Source organism: Amblyomma americanum, chromosome 10 (assembly GCF_052857255.1).
Source record: "Amblyomma americanum isolate KBUSLIRL-KWMA chromosome 10, ASM5285725v1, whole genome shotgun sequence".
Lineage (NCBI taxonomy): Eukaryota > Metazoa > Arthropoda > Arachnida > Ixodida > Ixodidae > Amblyomma > Amblyomma americanum.
The window spans coordinates 72,257,835-72,281,521 of record NC_135506.1 but is presented as its reverse complement, the minus strand read 5'-3'; the positions used below and the strand labels follow the sequence as shown (position 1 = coordinate 72,281,521).

General features: G+C 47.8%; 1 protein-coding gene across 1 annotated transcript; it reads right to left on the bottom strand.

Annotated features, from left to right (window-relative positions):
* Positions 1 to 411: 411 nt before the first annotated feature.
* LOC144108410 (membrane metallo-endopeptidase-like 1) lies at positions 412 to 23,687 on the bottom strand. The gene is made up of 4 exons (XM_077641652.1): positions 23,602 to 23,687; positions 21,305 to 21,502; positions 19,966 to 20,201; positions 412 to 759 (listed from the first exon to the last, which is right to left on the bottom strand). The coding sequence occupies exons 1-4, from the start codon at positions 23,636 to 23,638 to the stop codon at positions 412 to 414; spliced, it is 819 nt and encodes a 272-aa protein (XP_077497778.1). The 5' UTR covers positions 23,639 to 23,687.

The following is a 23,687-nucleotide window of genomic DNA, read 5'->3' as shown; positions in this document are numbered from 1 at the left end:
GTAAGCTCAGTTATACTTCTGGCCTACAGTACTTGTACCGCGGCGAAGCGAGAAAAGCGCTGGAATTGATGACCGGTCATTCTCGGGGTGCTCCTACGTCTAACCGCTAGGTGACGCTGGGGTCCCCGATTTGGCAACTTTAACCTACATCAAAATGTTACCCGATATGAAACCGCTGTCAGCACGCCGACCACGGCACGCAGTTGCCGCTGACACGGTAGCGGCTGCATAATTGGAGACCATACTGATGCGAAGGATCTTGGAAAGTATGAACTAACCGAAACGCTCATGTCACGTTCCAGCCGGTACTTTTATTAAAGCTTTTGCGTCACTCAACAAGGCATTATACAAAGAATAGAACGTGTTCCTAGAAAAACCGCTAGAGTACGTGATGCAGTTACTGTGTGGCGGCTACATCCAGAAGGAGCACTTGGAATATGGGTTCATAGGTGCTGCGATGCGACAGCCGAAAGCCGAAGAGAAGGCGGCCATGTTCATCGCAGGCACGTTACACCGCGCCCGTGGGCTCGCGTAACGCCCACTCGACTTGCGGCTGTCCCGCTTGCACAGCGTCATGCAACGGCCGACGAAGTAGAGCTGCTCGGCGGTAAGGTTGAGGCCAGGGAGCGTCTGGCTCTGGTGGTCGCTGGGTAGGTTCCGGAGCGCCTGGTAGGCCGTCGCAGCGCCCACCAGGTCCCCAATGTTCTCCGAATCCACGATGTCGTCGAGACTCGAGACTTTGTGCACCGAGCGTCCTGCCTGCGGTATAGGTCAAATCACATACGTTTTTTCTCTCGTCAAATATATACAGCGCGATGGACAGAAGAGACCAAGAAAAAAAGATTGCCGCCAGTGGTGTGTGTTTATGAGTTTCGCCGCTTGATTAATTTGACCGCCGATAAATGAATTGCATCACCTTTAACCTACGCCTTCGCAATCTCACGTTAAGTGCGAGGTGGTGGAGCGTACCGAAAAAATTACATATGGCATTTAAGGAAATTACGGGCGATTAATATGACGACATTGCAACTCTATTGCACTGATGTTCGAATTCTATTCTTATGCTGTTCCAATTCCAATCTGAATAAATTCCACTTTTATTCTTTGGCAGTGGATGTAGTTGTATGAATTAGTACTGACTTTTACTGGTCAACGTCTTGTATTTTACCACCTTTGATGACGTCACACCGTTTCGACCAGCCACGAATTTTGTAGCGCCGCCACTTCATGGTCGACGTCGAGCGTCGTGTTCGGGACACATCTCAGGCTTTGCATTAATCAGTGTCTGAACTTAACCGCTTCTTAGCCTGATCCAACGTTCCCTCCTTTCATGCTAGTTCTTTCGTTGAGAACTTGGAGAACGAAAGGAATGCTTTTTTTTTGGGGGGGGGGGGGTCCGTAGTCGATAATTATAATAAAGCTGTCTCAAAGACGAACTGTCTATGCTCCGCTCGCTCGCGAGAGAACTAAGCTGGACGTATTGAGAGTTGACACAGAAAAGATACGATGTAAAGATATAAGAAGGTGACATCAATCATAAGGACGAGTGAGGCGACCCACTATATGGGCGAGTCATCCAGGAAGTACGCAACTAAACCAGCGTAACAAAAATTTAAATTTAAGTTCGGTTTGAAAAGCAAACAAGAATAGCTAGGAAATGATTTTTCCTTTCCCCATTGCGGCACTGGTAAAGCGCAGAACAGCCTACGTCGAAAATATAATGCCGATTATGGTGACTAAGAACAGACGTTAGAATTTTTCGAATTGAGAGCCGTTATGGAGTATTGCTTCTACGGTCTGGCTCTGGATAACTGCATTTGTTTCAAGATTGCACACTAAACACGCGCTTGTTTTTGCCACACATTGATATATATATATATATATATATATATATATATATATATATATATATATTGTAAGACATACAATTGGGGCTTGCTGCTCCAGCGGCCAGTGCCGCCGAAGGAGAGAAAGCTGAAGAAGACGAAGCTTACGCAGTTCAGTTTGCGAAGAAGGCGAAGCTGACGCTCTCGAACTCTTGATTTTTCAAAATTCACGATTGGTGCTACAATTTTGTCATCATCTTCCATGGAAACTTCTTTGTTTATTCAACTACACCTTGGCCAATCCCCCCACGTGGGTTTTGTGCCATATACCTGGGGTGAAGAAGAAGAAGAACGAACTCGCGGCTTGGAGCTACGCTGTGTCGACAAAGATTTTGCCTGTCCACATTTCTTGTGCGTCTGATTAGCGTCTTTACATTTAGTGGAGGTGCGCGATAAAGGGCGGTGAGGGTGAGGCATTGTAGAAGCGAGTGGCGGGTTAGGAAAGACGGTGCAAGGTGGCGCATAGGCAGGAACAACCGGCTGAGGTCGTGGCCGGACGACTGCTTCAGCATAGGTCAGCGGTGCAGTGCCTACAGGAGGTGGATTAACGGGCGGCAGGACGTCTGCAACCTGCTCCTAGATGACACGCTGAATGAAAGGCGAGAGCGTTGGCGTTGGAGCGGGTGGGCAGGTAACCAGTGATAGCTGGCGGGCAACCTCCTCCCGCACAAACTGCTGGATCTGCTGAAGAAGGGTCGACTGATCGTGAGCAGGACCGCCGACAGCCAAGCTCGAAAGGGTGTCGTCCGGGAAATGGTACGGCGGGTGACAAGACGCTGTTTCCGGTGCTCGTCATTACTCTGACACAACGAAACGACGTCGGAGATGGTTTGAAGATTTTTGGACACTAACATCTGAAATGCGTTGTCCTCAATCCCTTTAAGAATGTGTTTGATTTTGTCCGCGTCGCTCATGGATGGATTCCGACGCTTGCATAAATCAACGACATCCTCGATATATAGCTTGTGAAATTCTCGCCGCTCTGCTGGGCCCGATTGCGCAACCGTTGTTCGGCACGAAGTTTTCGGACAGCGGGGCCACCGAAGACATCGGTAAGGCTGGTTTTGAGGGCAGCCCAGGTAGAAAAATCGGCTTCGTGGTTGCGAAACCACAAGTTGGCGACGTCGGTCAGATAAAAGATGACGTTGGTCCGCTTGATGCTGTCGTCCCATTAATTATAGGTGCTAACGCGTTCATAGGAGGCGAGCCAGTCTTCGACGTCGGTGTCGTCCGTGCCGCTGAAGATCGCAGGGTCGCGCTGACGCACGGGACCGGAAAAGACGACGGCGGCGGGAACAATGGAGCCAGGCTGGGGCTGGGTGTCAGTCATCGTTGTAGAGGCTGGTAAGGGGTGTAGATGTTAAGGTCCGTAGATCCGTAAGGTCTGTAGCTCCAGGGTGGGAACAGGCAGCACCTCCACCAAATGTAATGCCTCGCAGCGCTCCACGCCCTCTGAATCCGTGGCGCACACAAGATAACCACCCGATTTGCTATACTTGCGGCTTCGCTGGCCATGTGGCCCGTTGGTGCCGCACCCACGGATCCTGCCCTAACGACTACAGGCGAGCACTGACGTAAGACGTTCCCGTGCCCTCCTCACCTGACTGTTCTCATCTGCCCCAGCATACCTCTACCTATCGCTCCGACTCCTACCACCGAACCCCCCGGTCGCCATCTCTTCGCCGCCGTTCGGTCTCTCCTATGAACCGCCGGTCGCCACCCCTCCAAGCGGAAAACTAGGCGCCGCAGTTGCGGAGGCAAGAACTGCGCCGTCGCCGACCGTCTCAAGCCCTAATGCCGCTCTTGTGAACATTCTTGAAGTGCTGGTTGAAGGTGTTCCCGTTCATGCGCTGATTGACACTGGTGCTGCGGTCCATTATTAGCCGCAACTTGTGCCGAAAACTAAAAAAAGTGACGACGCCGCTTTCTGAAATTTCCCTTCGAACCGCCAGCGCTGACCCCATTCGACCTCTAGCAGCGTGCACCGCTCGCCTCATCATCCAAGGCCTCTCCAACACCATTGAGTTCTTCGTTCTTGCCCGCTCCTCTCACGACATCATCCTCGGTTGGGAATTTCTGTCCGCGCATCACGCAATTATCGACTGTGCACGTGCTCAAATTGATTTGTCACCGCTGTGTGGTACACTTGTGGACGCCTCCCCTGCTGCTGCCGCGCATATTCTCGCCACTGACGGCACCGACGTGCCGGCATTCTCTTCTGTTCTTGTGTCCCTTACTTGGGCTGCACTCCCTGACGCTACTGTCCTTTTTTCGCCCTCACCCCTTTGTGCGCACCGCAAATCTGTCATGGTCCCGCATGCTGTGCTCACAATTTCTGGTATTTGTAGCGCCCTATACGTTGCGAACCCGTTGCCGATCCCGATGACTTCATTTCGGGGAGAATCGCTTGGCGCGGTTGATGTCATCGATCTCGACGACGCTTCACCTGTTCCGGATGACCATCCCGCGTATGACATCAACGCCCTCACCCCTCCCATCGTCGCAAACGATCAGACCTCACCCGACCGGCTTGCCGATTCCGTCGATGCCGCTCTGCCACCTCTCCAACGCGCCCAGCTTGTCACCTTGCTTCAGTGCTTCCGCGCGTCCTTCGATTCTCATCAAGACATCTTGGCTCGTGCAACAGCGATTCGCCACCATATCGACAATGGAACACATCGACCTTTGCGCCAGCGCCCCTTCCGCGTCTCCTCCGCTGAGCGCCACATAATTGATGATCAGGTGAGCGACATGCTACACCGTGCAGTGATCCAGCACTCACAGTCCGTGGGCTTCTCCCGTTGTTCTCGTCAAGAAAAAGGACGGTTCCATTAGATTCTGCGTCGACTACCACCGGGAAAACAAAATTACTCGGAAAAACGTCTACTCCCTGCCTCGTATAGATGACGCGCTTGACTGCCTGCAGGGGGCAGAGTACTTTTCTTCGTTAGTTCTGCGCTCGGGATACTGGCAGGTGCCGATGGCTGAAGCCGATCGCCCGAAAACAGCTTTCATCACGCCTGATGGGCTGTATGAATTTAATGTGATGCCTTTCGGTCTCTGCAACGCGCCTGCAACTTTCGAGCGCATGATGGACAACATCCTACGCAGGCTGAAATGGCAAACATGCCTCTTCTACTTGAACGATGTTGTCGTATTCTCTCCGGATTTCCCGTCTCATCTTCTTCGTCTTGAGAGTCTCCATAAGTTTCTCAGTGACGCTGGCCTGCAGCTTAATTTGAAGAAGTGTCACTTTGGCGCCCGACAGCTGACTATCTTAGGCCACATCGTGTCCAAGGATGGTGTCCTCCCGGACCCTGCCAAGCTACGAGCAGTTTCTTATTTCACGAAGCACACCTCCCTTGAAAGAAATTAGAAGCTTTATTGTACTTTGCTAGTACTTTCGTCGGTTCGTCAAGAATTTTGCTGCAATTATCGCCCCACTGACAATTCTCGCCGGCGGCCACGACTTACCGGCCTGGTCCACTGCATGCCACGAAGCTTTTGCCATGCTGCGCCATCTTCTCACCTCCCCTTTGATCTTGCGCCATTTCGACCCTTCCGCCCCTACAGAACTCCACACGGACGCCAGCGGCATCGGTCTGGGTGCCATTCTTGCTCAGCGGAAACCTGGCTTCAATGAGTACGTCGTTGCTTGTGCAAGCCGTGCACTCACAAAAGCGGAGACTAATTATTCCGTCACGGAAAAAGAATGTTTGGCAATTATTTGGGCGATCACAAAATTTCGCCCTTACTTATATGGGCGCCCGTTCGCTGTCATCACAGGTCACCATGCCCTTTGCTGGCTGTCGTCACTCAAGGATCCTTCCGGCCGCCTCGCTCGTTGGGCTCTCCGATTACAAAACTACGACATTCAGGTCATTTACCGCTCTGGACGCAAACACTCAGATGCTGACGCTCTCTCACGCTCCCCTGTGTTCTCTGAACTCGACTACCCTCTATTTCCAGCCTCACGCCTTCTTTCAGTACAATTGATATGGCTTCTCAGCAGCGCAAGGATCCTTGGGTAGCTTCTATTCTCGACATCTTATGCAACCGCTCTGCCAGCCCCCCTTCTAGAGCACTCCGTCGTCAAGCCCGTCACTTTGTCGTGCGTGACCAGCTGCTGTACCGTCGCAACTACCTACCAGATGGTCGCAATTGGCTGCTCGTGATTCCCCAGTATCTCCGCTCCGCTATTTGTGCCAGTATCATGACGACCCGCAATGCGGTCATGCCAGTCTGCTGAAAACTTTTACCCGCCTACGTCTTCGGTATTATTGGCGAAGCATGTACCGTTCTGTCCGTCAGTACAGACGTCAGCGGCGCAAGGATGTCAGCGGCGCAAGGATCCACAACAGCACTTACCGGCTCCTCTGCAACCTTTCCCTTGTCCGGCCCGCCCTTTCGACCGTGTTGGAATCCACCTTACGGCCCTCTTCCGAGCACTTCTGCTGGGCACCGTTGGATCATTGTCGCCATAGATCATCTCACGCGTTATGCGGAAACTTCCCCGTTACCAGCTGCAAGGGCCTCCGACGTCCCCGGTTTCATACTTCAAAACATCATTCTTCGCCACGGTGCGCCTCAGGAATTTCTCAGCGACCGAGGTCGCGTGTTCTTGTCCGGAGTCCTGGAGGCCCTTTTTCGGGAGTGTCACATCGTCCACCGTACACTTCATCTTACTATCCCCGGACGAACGGCTTGACCGAGCGCTTTAACCGGACCCTCGGCGACATGATGACCAAGTACATTTCATCCGATCACTCCAACTGGGACCGCATTCTACCATTCGTTACCTATGCTTACAAGTCTGCCATTCAAGCAACTACTGGTTTTTCCCCGCATTTTCTTCTCTACGGCCGGGAGCCATCTTCAATTATGGACACCGAGATTCCTCCGAATTTACAACCGTCTCTCAAGCCGGTGCGCATGCCGAAGAATGCCGTCAACTCGCCCGTTCCTTAACTGCTCACGATCAGTACCGTCATAAATGTGCCCGCGCCACTTCTACCTGCCAGCCGCCGGCTTACCTTCCTGACTCGTTAGTTTTGTTTTTGGTGCCCTCCTCCAGCCCAAGCCTGTCGACAAAACTGCTAAGCATATACCAGGGCCCCTATCGCGTAGTTCAGCAGACATCTCCAGTTAACTACCTCGTCGAGCCCCTCACGCCTTCACCTGATAATCGACGCCGCGGCCGCGAAATCGTCCACATCGACCGCCTGAAACCCTACTACAACCCCGCTATCACCTCTTGCCCTTAGGCCGCCAGGATGGCGCCTTTTCACCCCGGGGGTATTGTAAGACATACAATTGGGGCTTTCTGCTCCAGCGGCCAGTCCCGCCAAAGGAGAGAAAGCTGAAGAAGACGAAGCTTACGCAGTTCAGTTTGCGAAGACGAAGCTGACGCTCTCTTTTTTTTTATTTTTTTTTATTCGAGAAGTGTGCCATGAGGCATAAGTTGAAAAAGGAAAGGGGGGAAGGAATGCACGGGATTGAAAGTTAAAAGAAGGAGTGAAGAACCGTTGCGCTGAGGTAGTCGCAGAGGTTGTTAATGAAACGGTTGTCCATTGTCCACTTCACGAAGTCACTTTCGCGGTTCCACCGCAGGCCCACCTCCCTGAGGAGCCGTTTTCTGATAGCAGCCGTCGCTGGGCACGTCCACAACAAGTGCCGCACATCACATATGTCCGGTGCAGCGCCACAGTGAGGGCACCTGTCAGGTAGTGGCAGATCTTTGGCACGCCACCGATGACGGACAGATGGTGTCAGAGCCGCCCCTGCCCGAATCCGGCGCACGGATACCTCCTCCTGCCGAGTAAGACTACGGGGGAGAGGGTGCGAACACGGAGGAATTAGAGCGCGTGTTCGCTGGCGCAGAACTTCGGAATCGGAAACGTGGGACAGGAACGGATCAGGGGGAAGAGGGGAAGGTGGCGGATCGTCTAATGTATGAAGATGAGTCATAGCATCCGCTTGAATGTTATGTGGATCCTGCGCATGGCCGCGAATCCAGTGTATGCGCACAGGACATGGATACTTTGCGCAGAGCACATGAATAGATTGTGAAATCTGGAACGTTCGTCGAACAGCCTTCAGCTGTTTAAGGGCGGCGCGGGAGTCGGTGTAAATGTGAACTGTATTGAATGTTGGAACGAGCGGAAGGGAAGCAATGGCATTGTAAATGGCTTGAAGTTCCAATGCCAGGGGAGTGCACGTATCCGCAGTATACGTCGCGCGAGAGTTGAGATGCGGATGAGATGGACTATACACAGCAGTAACTCCCCTCTCTGCAGAATGAGATGCATCCGTGTATAATATGCACCCTTCAGGCAGATACGCTGCTGATACCGACGGGGAAACAGTGGGGCGATTGTCAGTGAGCTGGCACTAGGACCACGGTGGAAGTGTCTTTAAACGATGAAGTTTGAGAGACTGTTTTCGAGCTCTATTTGCCACCCGTTGGTCGATGATCTCACTGAGTGTATTAAGTTGGGCGAACTCCTGTAGCACAGGTATGGGTGTTAAACGAGGCAGATATGTTATGACGCGCATAGCCTCACGATTGATAGCTTCAAGGGAGTCCCACTGTCTGCGGGTGAGACGTTGAAATTGAGCCTGATATAGTATCCGTGGCTGAAGGATAGAGCGCACAAGCTGGCGGGCCGTATGAGCACGTGCGCCACCAGAGCGCATAGCTATGCGACGAATCAGACCTAGAGTAGCGTGAGCCGATTTACGGGTGGCTGTCAGCCACGGGGTGCCAGTCCCAGATGTATGGAGGAGAAGACCAAGAATACGAACAGTTTCTACCTGAGGAATCAGAGAATTATGTACCGTAAAATTTAAAGGGGGAGCTTTCCGTAAGGCGGCTTTATTTCCAATTCGAATGAAACATGATTTAGTAGGAGAGAGTGTTAGACCCAAAGGTGGGAGGCGAGATGTCAATACATCCAGCGCGTGTTGAAGGACCGACTGATGAATAGGCGCATCTGGATGACAGCACCACAAGGTGATATCATCGGCATATGCAAGCACGCGGATAGAAGGGATGGTCTCTAGGGCTCGAACCAGAGGAATTAAAGCCACATTAAATAATGTGGGGGCGAGAACGGAGCCCTGCGGCACTCCTCTATTGGAAGTGAAATTACCAAAGGCCTTTCCGTGGACACGCACGCTGAAGGTTCGATTTGCTAAAAAGGCGTGAATGGAGAGGAGGAACCGGTGAGGGAGACCAAGAGTTTGAAGGGAGGCAAGAATGGCAGAGTGAAGGATGTTATCATATGCCTTTGTTATGTCTGTAGCGATTACGGTTCGTACAAGGTGACTCTGTGGAGAGTGGTCAAGCACGTCAGCAGCCAAAGTAGCAAGGCCGTCCTCCGTTCCAATATGTGGGCGGAAACCAATTTGGGAATCTGGGTAACAATCATGGGATTCCAGCCACCATGATAAGCGTGCGGCTAGAATGTTTTCATAAAGCTTGCAGATGGTAGGGGTAAGGGAAATTGGACGAAGGGCCGAGAGAGATACTGGAGGCTGACCTGACTTGGGGATTGGAACCACAATAGAATGCTTCCAGTCTCCCGGCATGACGCCAGAAAGCCACACTTCGTTAAAAGTATCAAGTAGGGTTTCCAAAGCCCTCCCTTCCAAGTTACGGAATAAGGAGTTAGGTATGCCGTCGTGCCCGGGAGTAGTAGTAGTTTTTAAACGGTCAATGGAGGCCAGCAGCTCTGCCATGGTGAGGTCAGAAGTAATCCCATCGGAGGGCTCTGTTACCGATAAGTCAGGTGGAGACGTAGCGGTGCAGTCATGGTTTGGAAAAAATAGACGGGCCGCTTGTTGTGCAAATGTGTCCTCATCCACATTTAGCGCGAGGCGAATGCTCTCTGTGTAATCTGCAACCTGAGAAGGGCGCTCCATGGCGTGAAACACTCTCCAAAGATGTCGATTGCCCTGCGTAGAGGACAGGCGGGCACACCATGCAGCCCAGCGTTGCCTGCCTAGCCGCTTTGCATAGCGCCGCGCCCGTGCGGTAGCGCGGTGAAGAGTAGGAAGAGCCGAAGGGTCATCGGGGTGACGAGTAGCGTAAAGGTCCGCCTGGCGACGAAGAGCCCACAGATTCAAGAGATGTATGTCCGGGTTTGGGTCATCTTCATTTACAGTAGTGGTAATAGTGTGAGTAGCGAGAACATCAGATAGAGTAGACAATGCTGAAGAGGGGTTGAATGTAGATAAATGATTGTCTGCGCGTACAGGATCCCATGATGTTATTCGTACAGTGCGGCGTATTTTCCGTAGACGCGTAGGCGTGAGGGAGATAAAAATAGGGCTGTGATCGCTACCCCAAGTATCAGAATCAACAGCCCAACGAGGGTTACCGGGGCCTAACCACCAAGTCAAATCAGGTGAATACGGGCCACCTCGTGGGCGGGTAGAAGTATTCGGGTGGTTTAAAAGTTGAAAGGAATAATCTGAAAAGCTCCCTTGGATGTGTGAACCCCTTGAGGAATCCGATGGGTAACCCCACGCAGTGTGTGCGCCGTTGAAGTCACCGCCAACTAGAATAGGGATACCCGAGTTGGTAGAACGTAGAAAACGAACCCATCCCAGATTGGGAGATGCGGAGCCAGGACGACTATAAAAAGAAACTAGAATAAGGGGTGTGCGTGACGCTCTCAAACTCTTGGCTTGGAGCTACGCTGTGACGACGACGACAAAGATTTTGCCTGTCCACGTTTCTTGTGCGTCTGACTTGCGTCCTTACAATATATATATATATATATATATATATATATATATATATATATGGTATATGAATGAATGATGGCGTAATCCTGGGTATCCAGTCTAGTTTGCCGACGCTATGCCTTAAGTCAAAAGGAGAAACACAGAAATTAGTTAGTGTACGTACTACCTCGCTACGCTTGCGTGCGAACACCCTCCAAGGGTATATTTTTTCATACAACCGAGCAAACTACCGATTTGAGCGCGCGCGCCGATGCTTCTCAAAGTTGTTCCCAGTGCGGCAGCGTGTCATCGATTTAGTAAAAATCGCTAACGCACAATGGTATCTTCCTTATCCTCTCCGTGGAGGTACTTCCTGTACCTCCAAGAGAATCGCATTCCTAAATACTACATGCTAAGGATTGCAGGAGGAATACCTTCAGCGCCTCTCATCATTAGGTGATATGAAAATCTGGCGAAGAGAAACTAGTTACCAAGTATGACCCAGAAGCAAATCCGGTAGGCAGCGTTCTGTTTACAAAGGCTGTGCCTGGCACCAGCGTATGCGCTCATTGACAGCCGGAAACATGGCGGCTTGCTTTGAATCAAAAGCCGGTCAGTTCCCATTAAGCTGGTGTAAAACGAATGGTGCATGTTCTTTTCCTACCGCTCTAAAACACTTGTGCGGTGAAAGAGAGATCTTTAATGATGCCCCGATTTCGCCTAATACGATGAGAATACCGGCCATCATAGGAACATAAAAAGATGAAAATCGAGATTGGTGAATGAGATTTCACGACCACGACATTGACGGTGCGAGAACTTCGCAAGCAGATTTATCACGCCCTACGAGGGACCGCGTCAGTTTTTAGGAAGACTTGCGCGCAGCTCAGAGCAATCACGGATATCAACACGTTTCTAGAGATTAAATTCAAAGGATTGTCAGGGGGTCTTGGATCCCTTACCAGTATTGACAAGGAATCCGAGAACCCCCGCGCTAGAATATAGGGGCTGTACCAGTTTTTATTCTTGTGAGTGGTGATCAAAACATTTCACATTTATGGTTTTGAAAATTTTACTTATATATTTAGTAAGAATCATGAACATGTTCTCTGAAACCTGAAGGTCGGCAGCTCTACATAAAGGCTGGAAGAAAAAGGGAAACCCGTGACTTCAGACCGCGTATTAGAACAGAGCTGGTAATTCAACCTCAAGGCTACCCAATACTGGGAAACACAGAGCAAAATATCCCCCCCTCCCCCCTGCCAATCTTCAGGAGTTAAGAAAGCTTCCCGAATCCCAGAATTAAAAAAATAAGCTCTGAATAGTTTACTATCTTTTCTCTTTCTCTTTTTCGCCTCCCGGAGAGGAATAGTTTTACTTCTAATTTGCGCTATTATTTGTTCTTTCATCCGGTATGTATTGCTATTTACAAACTTTGATTACACCGCTTTGTCTAGAACGATGTGTAGAAGAGGCTGGGAGCCGCGTTTTCTCTTTCGCTCTTTATTTCCCCGTCCACCTGCGATCAAATCTTAAGAAAAGCCCTTCGAAGGAGTCACACCGCAAGGACTGAGACGTTTACGACCGCCTCGCAAAGCTTCCCGGTAAAAATTGAAAGTAAGCGGAGTTCTGGCTTGCGACTTCGGCATTATGGGTTCTGCGTGGCACACGCTTTAAAGCAGAAGTTTTATGTTTATTTCATAACTATCTTCTCTTCTAGGCACATGTCCAAAACGCGATTAATGAACTTGAGACATTATACCAGCGTCGGGCCGGGTGTATTAATTTCGTAAAGGGTTCATTCCGCATACTCTGCGGCGCAGATATGTTACATAAAATGTTCGATGCACCTTGTTTTTCTTTTTAATATAATTAACCCGACACACTGCAAGCTAGAAGATGATTTCGTAGATGAGCGAGAGGTAGCGACATCAGCGGCCGTTGGCACGTTTTCTTCTATCCAGTCCTATACCTTAAAATAGCATAAGGTAAAAGCAGCCGTGCTTTTCGGCGGTCTTATGCTGCATGTGGAAGCATTTCAACAAGTCCAGCTTTCTGGAGCAAAAATTATGAGGAATAGAAACATTTAAGACAATGGGATAGAAATATTGAAGGTAATCGTTCATTAATTTGATATGTACCAAAATCTTTCTTTTAAAGTGCTTCCAGCGATCGCGTCGAATAGTCAAGACTGCTATAGAAAACCAATGGGGAACGCTTTTGACGATAGCAAAACGTGAATAAAAAAAGATACAAGACTGCCGTCAGGATGATCTGCGGTTATATTGATTGTTATAGTGAAATCTTACATGAAAACATTGCATTCATAAATGGTTTCCCACTCAAAAACGCTTTTGTCCACAATTGCTGGGCGTGAACATTTAATACGGGCTTTGAAGAAACAGCCCCACGCCTGCGGTGTCCTTTGAAAGCGTGATGGCAAAAATAAAATTTAATACACGTTCACCCTGAATGCTTTTTAATGCTACCCTTGTGTACCGCACTTGTGTACCGCAGTAGATATTTATTTCTAAGCATAAAGTTTTCCGCTCCATATCCCACGTCCTTCTAGAATGAAAGAAAAGTTCCGCCAAGTGCTAAGTGCGCTCACTTCAATGGTCGCCCCATGGCTTCAGCCATGACGTCTCAACGCTGTGCGACAGCTTTTCCTGCTAACCAAGCGAAAGCTACAGAGTCGAATCACGTCCCCTCTTCCTACTCAACGGATTTTGCTCCCCTTAAGGGAATATGCTTTCCATTAAGATGTAGTATCTAGTCAGTGTTCGTTATTTAAGGCATATTTGCAACAAAACTGCAAACTTTAAACTTTCGAAAGTCAAAGATTAAACAGTTTTATTTATTACCACGAATTCCTGGAGTACTTCTTGTTACAAGGAGCTTTCATAGATTGGCCGTTAAAAGGGTTTCAAATCGGGCTAGTAATCATGATCTTTCGCTTATTGCGCTTTTGAGAACACCTAAACACGATAGGGAAACAGTTCATAACACAGATGGGCAAACTGTCAACTGGAAGCTTACAGCATGTAAACTGGAAAAGAAGGACCATGTGTAAGCGACCCGTCTATTACACTTTAGAGACAAGAAAAGGTAGTCTTGAAAAACCTAAAGGAAAGTAAATCCACTAGTTGGGACAGTAATGCGTGAAACGGAATTGGCATGTCGATATGATAACACAGATGACGCCTAAACTGCGACTTGGAATTTTTTTTTCACTTGAAACACCTATATACGTGTGCACCGTGGAAAAAAAAAAATTCAGCTGAAAGTTCCCGCATCCGTGTTTTGTGTTGTTTCCTTCTTGTGTTTAAATGTTCTCAAAATCGTAATCATGAAAGACCACGTTCATAGATGGCGCCAGCTACACCAGTAGCGGAGCGAAGTTACCGGGAAGTGATCAACCTGCACTGGAGGGGATGCCAGGTGCACTGTTATGTGGCGAAGCGATTTGGTGGAATGATGCAGTTACGGACTATTCGCCCCTGAAGCCTTGCCTCCATTGCCAAGAAAAGCGACCGCCGAGAATAGCTTGAAACAAGCTCCGGAAAAACGTAAAGTGCTTGTCAGCGTAATGTGGTGCGTTTTGGATCTCATGAAAGCTATAGCCTTGGAAAGCTCGTTGCGTATGTAGCGCCAGCTCGTAACAAGTGGTGCAAGGTACCATGCAAAATATCAAAAGGTATATCCCGCATGCCATGGTCCTTACATTAAATGATAATCGCCCCTCTTGCAAAGATGTTTTTCTTACATTATATATTTATATCATTATATCCGCTTTGATTTGTACGAGATTAATCTTTCATTACAAGTGAAAAGGAGGAGGAAGAAAAGGAGAGGCAGGGAGGTTAACCGGAAGAATAATCGCTTTGCTATCCTGTACGGGGGGAAGGGGTCAAGAAATAACAAAAAATGAAGAAAAGAGAGGGGCACGAAATTGAAGTTACTATGCAAAGTCGAAAACATTCAGTAAGTCACAGCCTGTCGTGCAGGCCAGAAGTTCTCAATAAGCGGAGCAGTGCCTTGGACGCCTTCACTGCCGACGGTCGCCGCGGCCAGTGGCCGAGAATCTTCATTTCCGTCAGTGGGCGTCGATCTACACGCTCCAGCGCACGGCAGAGACACTGCTTTTCGGCGCTGTAGGCCGGGCATTCGCTGAGTTCTCCTTGTTACAAGGGGCAGCAAAAACCAATCTTGCTACACGCCTCCAGGTCATCTCAAGGCGTTGCAGCAGCCTGTGCTACGGACCAATAGACATCTGGTGCAGTGCCACTCACCTTTGCATGGGACTTGCGGAGGCAAAGCGCTCTGTTTACGTAGCTGGCTCGGGCATTTTTGTGATCCACGGATTAAGCTGTTCGTTGTCATCATACTGTATTCCGGCGACGTCATAGGCATTCATAATGCGGTGGGCCAAAGCCTGCAGTAAAGACAGGCAGGTATCACGGGGAAGTAGAACTTTCCTTCGAGCTTGTTGGTTCAATTAACAAAAAAAAGTAGCATTGCGCGAACAAGAAAGGACAGAAGATTTAGAAACGCACCCATGGTGTCGTTTTTGAGTCTAATCCTCCTGTCCTGTCTCCTGTCTTATTCGCACTGTCCTATTTTGTAATCACGAAGAAGAGCTTTTGCTTTTAGCATGGTTGACCCTGGACTTTTTTCCACCCGTGTATACTTTTTGAGAGTTTTCAATTGTATCAGAATCACAAAAACCTTAAAGGCAGCTACTCACTTGTAGAAAGAAATGCGTGGGTTCCCAGATTTTCTGAAATATGCGGCAGCTGGTTGCTACACCACTATTTGTTCGCGAAGGCGAAATCATCCCCTATTTCTGGAGATTTACCCTTGAGCTTTTGATGACCGCAGCTTTCAAATTTTGGCAAGATTATCAAGGGAAAGCGGAAAAAGCAACCCCAGGAAACGCTTCTAGTTTGTATGCCTTCCGCTGCGTACTGCGTGGCGCTGAGCACTCTGAATCACCATTGGAATTCCGAATTTTTTGTACAGTCCTTTTTGGTACAGATCAATCTTTGCTACCAGCGTGTAATTTTTACTTGACAAAAATGCAGGTGATGGTTTCCTATAAGTTGCCACTTGATGGCAAAAACAAGTGAACTAGCGACACCACCCTCAACCCGAATATGCAGTAACGCTCTGCATAGACACCTGAACGGAGCCGTGAGAGCAGGTCAAGAGTATAAAGGCCCCAGAAGGATCTGCATGCACGGGTTGTCCCACCCATAGCGGGAACACTCGAATGGCTGATTCTCCGGTTCGCCCAGTGCCAACTACGGGCGGGGCCTCGCCTGGATAGTGTGATCACGGAGTGGACATGGTGTCGCACATTATTCATGAGCCACCTGCGTGACGTACTCACACTCACACTTGGCGCAGTGCAAGCTGCAGAAGCACGCGCTCGAATGTGGCCGCTAAGTGCAGTCCGCACTGTAAAAGCCATGCGTGGAATTGAGCGTGATTGGGTGCGTAAAACCCGTGCGATTCCTACAATGTTCAATTAGCAATTCAAAAAATGAATTCCCGGCTTACAGAGCTCAAACATGGCAAAACTTAGCACTGTATGAAAATCTATACCGCTTTGCGCGAAATAAAGTGTCGAATGCCACTAGAAAGCACAAAGAAATATATAACATTATTAGGCGAAGTACTGATCCAATGCTGACATGGCGAATTCTTCTCACTTTTGTTCAGCCAAGAGCTGTTCGTTTTGTCAGGATTATTTTAAAGTTCCAGAAATGATTCTAAATTTCAAAAATTCTTTAAATATTCATTTCTTGGGAATACGTTGACATATTACGAGCACGCACCCAATTTTGGGCAGTCCAGTAACCCATTCTTCCAATTCAGCATGTTTCGGGTACTTTGATGTAATTGCGGCTGAATTTTTTACAGTATAGTTAATGCAATGCCAGAGAAACACACTAGCGGATTAGATGAGATCTCTCTTTTAGTACTGAAAAATGCATTGATGCCTTGGCCGCTCCGATGGAAATAAATAATAATCCGTGTTTTTTTCAGGAAAACCGTATGCGGACTCTCTTTTTAGCTAAACAGCCGGCGCGGTGGCTCAGTGGTTACGGCGTTCGGCTGCTGACCAGAAAGACGCGGGCTCGATCCCGGCCGCGGCGACCGAATTTCGATGGAGGCGAAATTTTAGAGGCCCGTATGCTGTGCGATGTCAGCGCACGTTAAAGAACCCCAGGTGGTCAAAATTTCTGTAGTCCCTCACTACTGCGTCTCTCATAGCCTGAGTTGCTTCGGGACGGTCAACCCCCGTAAACCGAAACGAAGCATTTCTAGCTAAAGCGTTCCTCTGTATTAAAATGATAATAATGTTTTCTACAATTACCAACCGATTTCTAGTCTTAGTTGCATTTATGCAAATTTCTAACCGCTTTTACTAGGCGCGAAACTGCCTTCTTGGACCGCGAAGAAATAATTTCTAACAGTCAGCATGTGTTTCTGCGCGAGAGATGAAATAATAATGCTGTTCTCTCAATTTCCGCCCTTATGAGTCACGTTATAAACGATAACAATTTTGTATCGGGAGTATTGTTGGACATTAAAAAACGTTTTTGTTGATGTGGACCACGAGAACTTACTGCGCAAGTAAGAATTAATGCGGTGGTTTTCGCGAAATAACGCATGGATTTTTTGAAAGTATTTAATGTACAAAGTAGTGCGTTGAATTGCTTTATGCTAAACAAGAGTAGAGTGTAGTTAGAGTTAGGGTACCTTAAGAACCGGTCTTTTTGCCTATCCCATTCTTTATATACGTTAATGACTACCCAAAAGCATTAAATATATTTTAGGCAATTATGTACGCTGATGACCCTGCCTTGATCTGCGCTATACCCAGCGACAGCGCTGGAGCCGTTGTTCGGAGGAATAGCAGAGAGCTTTGTCACACCAATTCAGGATTGGTCGAGAGGGCTGTGACGTGACACTTGAGATGTGGAATGAAAACCTTTAAAACTCAGGTTAAATTGCTACTACGAGGTCTTAGCATGACTGAAATATCATTCTAGCATATAAGGTTGTAAAGTAAATTAATTAAGCTGAATAGAAAAACGAGGTAATTAGAAGGGACTCGAAACCATGACCCCTGAAAATTCAGACAGGCCTGCTACCCCAAGAACACTGAGACACATTTGTTTAACTTGGTTAAAGTAGTAACTTGTGCGTCTCGTAGTGTATCGGGTGGTCTAGCTTGTACGCCTGATGAGTATGCTAATGAGTGTGTGTACTTAGAAAAAGCAACTAATTAATAAAGTGGGCAATAACAATTAACGCTACCGCGCCATACCCTTAAGGCGGAGTGTGTGTGTTCATTATTTTTTTCTTATATATTATCGGATGTTTAGAGAAATAGAGCGTTCGTAATTATGTCATTTCGCCTAACATTTTGGCCGCATGATTTGCGCTTGGCCGCCTAGAGCCTTTCATTCTCCGCGGTATCTTCAGATCCTCGCTTTTCTAGCTAGCGCCACGAATGAGAGCTTGTTGTGAGAAGATGCGCCTTGCAGATTCGTTCCAATAACGAAAATGCTATCTTTTTTCTTATGTTCAAAATTGCCAGTTGCGTCATAAATTTGCTTTTAATACCGAATATTTACGATTTACTGTTTTAATAAAAACTCTTAATGACCGCAAGATAAGGCTATATTCTCCTTCTAGTTACAAGACGCGGGAACAGTGACTGGCATGGAAAGAAATACTGTTATTGCGTTGCGTCTCTCTTTTATACCCCAAGAGTCTTAGCAATGTCACCAGACGACGCGGCGCAACACGCTACACCCAGCAGCACGGCTTATCGACACACTATTGACAATGCATTTGGAAAGGGCGGTCCTACTAAAAACGACCAATGGGAGGCCATCTATTGCCAATACTAGGCCGATCACCTGTGCTCTGCTGCGTAGTAAGAGAGGACGTGTCTCAGCTCCGTAGCTACTACTATATTTCGGGAAACTTTTGTGGCGTATGTGATCATATAAAAGGGTCGTCATTGCTGACCTAGAACTTGGATATGTCTGTACTTGGCTTACAACTAGTACGCTTGATCTTAATTCCACAAAGACAGATTATGTTCTATTCAGCTGACCACTCAGAACACCCCCGATAAATTACCTAAATCTTCACTTTTTGCGGTGTTTTACAAATGACCGCTGATATCACATATATAGGAGTTATAATGTTTGAATAGCTCTACTGGTGGCAACAAATCGAATATGTCAATAAAAATTAGCCCGTGCCGGTTTCATATTGCTAAAATTCCCGCAATATTTTTGTGCACTCACCTCTGCGAACAATATATTTCAGTTCATTCATAATAACCAGTTTTACATCGCTGTATTCTGGGACTGCATTTATCTGACATAAGTGGGGACAGTATTTAAAATTGAAAAACGAAAAATTTAATTCATATCGTGTGCTTCTTATCATGTTTACACGTTGGCAGTCTTTGAATCTTTAGAGGTACATATTCGTCTTTTAATTGATAACAAAAATGCGTTAGTGGTGCGCCGTTCGATTAGCATCAACTTTCCAATACTCTCTTCTCACTTCTTTATCTTTTACAACATAGATTAAGCAGTGCACCAAGAGGATTTTATCTCGCCAATTAACAAATAAGTACGGAAATATAAGAGTTCTATATTGTCGGAGCTCGAATTTGGAACGAAGTCCTACTTGGAACAAAGCAAAATGATAGTTTTGCTGCATTTTTTAAGTCGTCCTTCGTAATCGGCGGTCTATTTCTCTGTTCCTGGTAAACTGTGTGGCATGCTTGGGCTCTCGTTTATTTACATTTCTGCCTAATATGTGTGCGGATCCCGACTAGCCTGCGAGCTAGGGATCTAGATAGCGGTTGAAATCGTGTTTATGTTCAGTTTGGCTGTGACTGTATAAATCAATGAACCAATGAATTGTATCTGAGCGGCAATATTAGAAACAGTGTGAGCGCACTTTCTTTTGTCCTTAACGTTGTTTTGAATTCATTTCATGTTCAAAGACGTCACCGCTTTGGCAGAGATTGGCGCCCATTACGATTTGCCGACAGTCGGACAAGCCCTGCATAGGTGCCTACCAGCAAAGCGCGTTCTCCCCGCAGAACTTCCCCTCATTGCCTCTATTGAAAAAGGCTTCTAACACGTACCCTCATTCACGAATCTTTCACTCGAAGGAAGCTTTCCCTAAACAATGCATGTTATGCGACGGTAGAGAGCTTCGGGTAACATGGTCGCAAAACTTGATGGTTGTCGGTTTCAACCGCCACTCTGCCAGAGGGGATATGTTTCCCTTGAGTGAAACTCACATCGCCAAGGCTTCCGTAATTCAAAGCCGGGTTGCCGTCATTGTAGAAGAAAACGGGCTGCAGGGCGCCAGCTGGGGCGACCACGATGTTGCCTTCGTGCACGTAGTAAGCGGTGGCCCTGCTCATGTTAAAGAAGACATGTGTCTGGTCCACCCATTTGTGGCGAGCCCTGGCAGACCGGGCCTTGAGCCATGTGTCGAGGAAGCGGTCGGTCGGCGCCATATCAGGAAAAGAGGCTGCGCGCGCAGATATTAGCGATTTGTGTTACCAAGGGCAAGCTTGAAGTAGATTACATCATTGTGATAACGGACCTTCCGCGTTCCATAGCCATGCATAAATAGACAATGAGGCAGTTAAAAAACCTGGAGTCTGTAGATGGTCAGACTATTGTGGGACCTGGTAGGACTGATATTAACGTTGGATCTTTGCGCGTAAACAATAGACAGGCCTGATCACAACAACCAGAACAAAAGATTCATAAACTTCTGTTCCTTGCTTGAATCTGGTGCAACGTAGCAATGGCCCATCAACGGTTCGCGGTCCTAAATCTCTGGCGCCTAGTTACAGCACAGCACGATCTAAAGGCAATTGAGAAGTTCGACTTTATATATGAGTTCTTTCACTTCGAAAGGTGCACGGAATGGAAGCGTCGTAGTATTACTATTGAACGAAAAATGTTCATCTAGAGCTCTATTTTTCGTGGAGCAGATTGCATTTTACCAATTTTTTCACCTAGCGGCTCGAACGCGCAGCTAGCTTTTCAAAGGAACAGTGTTTAACTTATCCCATATGTTCTGTTAATGTGCATGAATCTTTGAAGTCATGAACACTCAGTCGAGAAGAAATTGAATACCCGCACTGTAGAAGCATTACTTTAATATGACACATGTTTTGTTTGCAACTCAGTGTTAATAGTTTGAGAGGTCTAGCAGGCTTGTATTTACGACAGGTGCGCTTTCACTGAAAGAAATTGATCGAAAAGAAGGTTTCGTTGCTCGAATTTAAATGCCGTTACGGAATATTCCGCTTATGAAAGAAGACGGGCGATGAGCAACAGACGTGAGCACTTCAGCGGTTGCTTCTCAGTGCATCAGCTTTGCCGTGTTTACGTCTAATACCAAGTAGAAAAAAGGAAGCACACTAAGCCCATCGAAGAAAAAAACAACAGCACAACTGCATACTCGCTGCGTAAGAAAATATAATTAAGTCAAGACGCGTCTACGCTGAATGTTCGTACACACCGTACTTAATGAAGCAAAAAAACTACGGCAATTCGGCCTAAATCTTCACACAGCTAGCTCTCGAGCGAGATCCAACTAGAGATGTTTAGAACACTCACCATAGTACTCATTTACGAATCTTTTGTTCAGTGTTTGATCAGGGCTTCCAATCAGGGCTTTCATCTTGGCAAGTTTTTGCAAGGCAACGTCGCGCGCTGGGTTCTTCAGCCAAGTGGAGTGACGTAGATTTGATGACATTGCGTGGCTGACGATGAAAAACATGGCTGTTGCTTTCTTCATTGCGTCCATGGTGACTTCTGCGTCGAGAAGCGGAGCAGAGAAGAATCAATAGCGCTAGCCACTTCGGGTTAGCCAGCGGCAGTAGGCTGGATTCAGGAAGCGTTATGCATCTCATTACTCGGTAAGATCAATCATTATAGTATCGTCAGAATTTTCTATGCTGAATGTGCCGCAGAAAAGGAATAGAAATCGAAATAATTTATTGTGGCAGAAAGCCAATAATAATACACGGAGGATTCCAAGGCAAATCGCTACAACCCATCGGCGCATTGTCGGTTCAGGTTCCTTTCAGGTCCCTCACATCTTCCTGAACGGTGGCAGCAGAGATGAATATGTCACCGTTGCGGGACGTGAAATCAGAGCTCACCAGCAGCCCTAAAAAATACGTTACACGCTCATCTCTTAGTTTGAAGCATGTCTACTGCCTCCATATTTTTGGCTGAGCCGACGGTCTTTTCGAGAGATGGCCTTTGCCGAGAGTTTAAACGTTGTGTGCAATAGAACATAAAATTTAGTTCCACGTAAAAGTAGTGTGACCGCCGTTATGGTCCGCAGTCAATTGTCAATTGTCCCCTCTCGCCACTGGGCCGAAACCCGTGCCTAGAATGCAGATACCACTGCGCAAAGGCGCACTGCTCGCTGCGATACACAGAGAAACTTGCAATGTGGTTTTCTGCCGCAGCACTCCCGTTGAATCTTTCTGGTGCAGTACATTGTTTTGTGTAGCCCAGCCCGCCGCAACAAACTATAGTGAAGAGAGCTGGACATTAAGACAGGAAGAATAAAGAGAAGTGGACGAGAAAGCGAGAGTGCACGACACCGAATTTACGCCCAGCTAGGCATCTAGAACGCAGCTAGGGCGCCTAGACCACAGAGGAAAAGGAAACTTATAAGGAAGCGCTATATCTAATGGCCAGACCCTGGAAGACAAGCCTTCTTGAAATCGTTACCTTTTTTTTTTCTTTCCGCGCACACCAAAATCGACTCTTCGAGAGTGCCTAGTTCAGGAACCCCCCCCCCCCCCAAAAAAAAAAAAAGACACTATACCTTCAAGCCGGGCTAACATTCTTCTTGATTTCTATGACTAGGCTTTAAAACAGTCACGGGACGCCCTCTCTGGAGATTTCTCTGCGAGGGCGAATGGAGAGGAGGACACTACGGGAGAAACAAAGGGCGCCGCATAATCTCGCTATTACTACCTTGCTTTAAATAGCCTGTCAGAGTAAAACAGTTGAAGTTTACGACTTCTAAATTAATTCATTAGATAATGTCTAGAAGGATAATAATGGGATGGAGCGCATATGACAGGTTCTCTCAGATCATGAATAACAGGTTACCAATGTCCCTCAAGAGAAAAGTGTACAACAGCTGTATCTTACCGGTACTCACCTACGGGCCAGAAACTTGGAGGCTAAAGAAAAGGGTTCAGCTCAAGTTAAGGAAAATTAACACAGCGAGCCGTGAAAAGGAAAATGATAGGTGTAACGTTAAGAGACTGAAAACGGGCAGAGTGGGTGAGGAAACAAACGCGGGCTAATGACATTCTAGTCGAATTCAAGAGGAACAAATGGGCATGGGCAGGGCATGTAATGCGAAGGCAAGATAACAGCTTGTCTTTAAGGGTAACGGAGCGGATCCCAAGAGAAGGCAAGCGTAGCAGGGGGTGGCAGAAGGATAGGCGGGCGGATGAGATTACGCAGTTAGGAGGCATAGGGTGGGCGCATCTGGCAAAGGACAGGGTTAATTGAAGAGACGTGGGAGAGGCCTTTGCCCTGCAGTGTGTGTAGTCCGGCTGATGATGATGATGGCAATGAGTTCTGAAAAGGGTAGAGTTCTTAACGCGGCGGCGTTAAGACTCCTGTTCTGCAGAAAACCCGTGTCGTCGGCGTTGTGAGCGAAAAATCTCCGGAGAAGCACCATAGGAAGCAGGTGGACAACCTAGGTCACGTGACCTTCTGGCGTCATCCCAACCTGCTAACAGGATTGTGAGCAAACTGACCACAACGGCAGGTGGCAGTCCAATTGATCAACTATTATCCCCTTATAAATAATCACCCTTCTTTTTTAGCGTTCACGCCACAAAAGATGCGCACCCTCTAAACAATATGGGACTCACTAGGTCTCAGGTAGCGGGAGGTCACAGCGAAGTCCATGGCCTCGACAACGTGATCCTAGCAGACTTCCTCACTGTCCGTTCCAGCG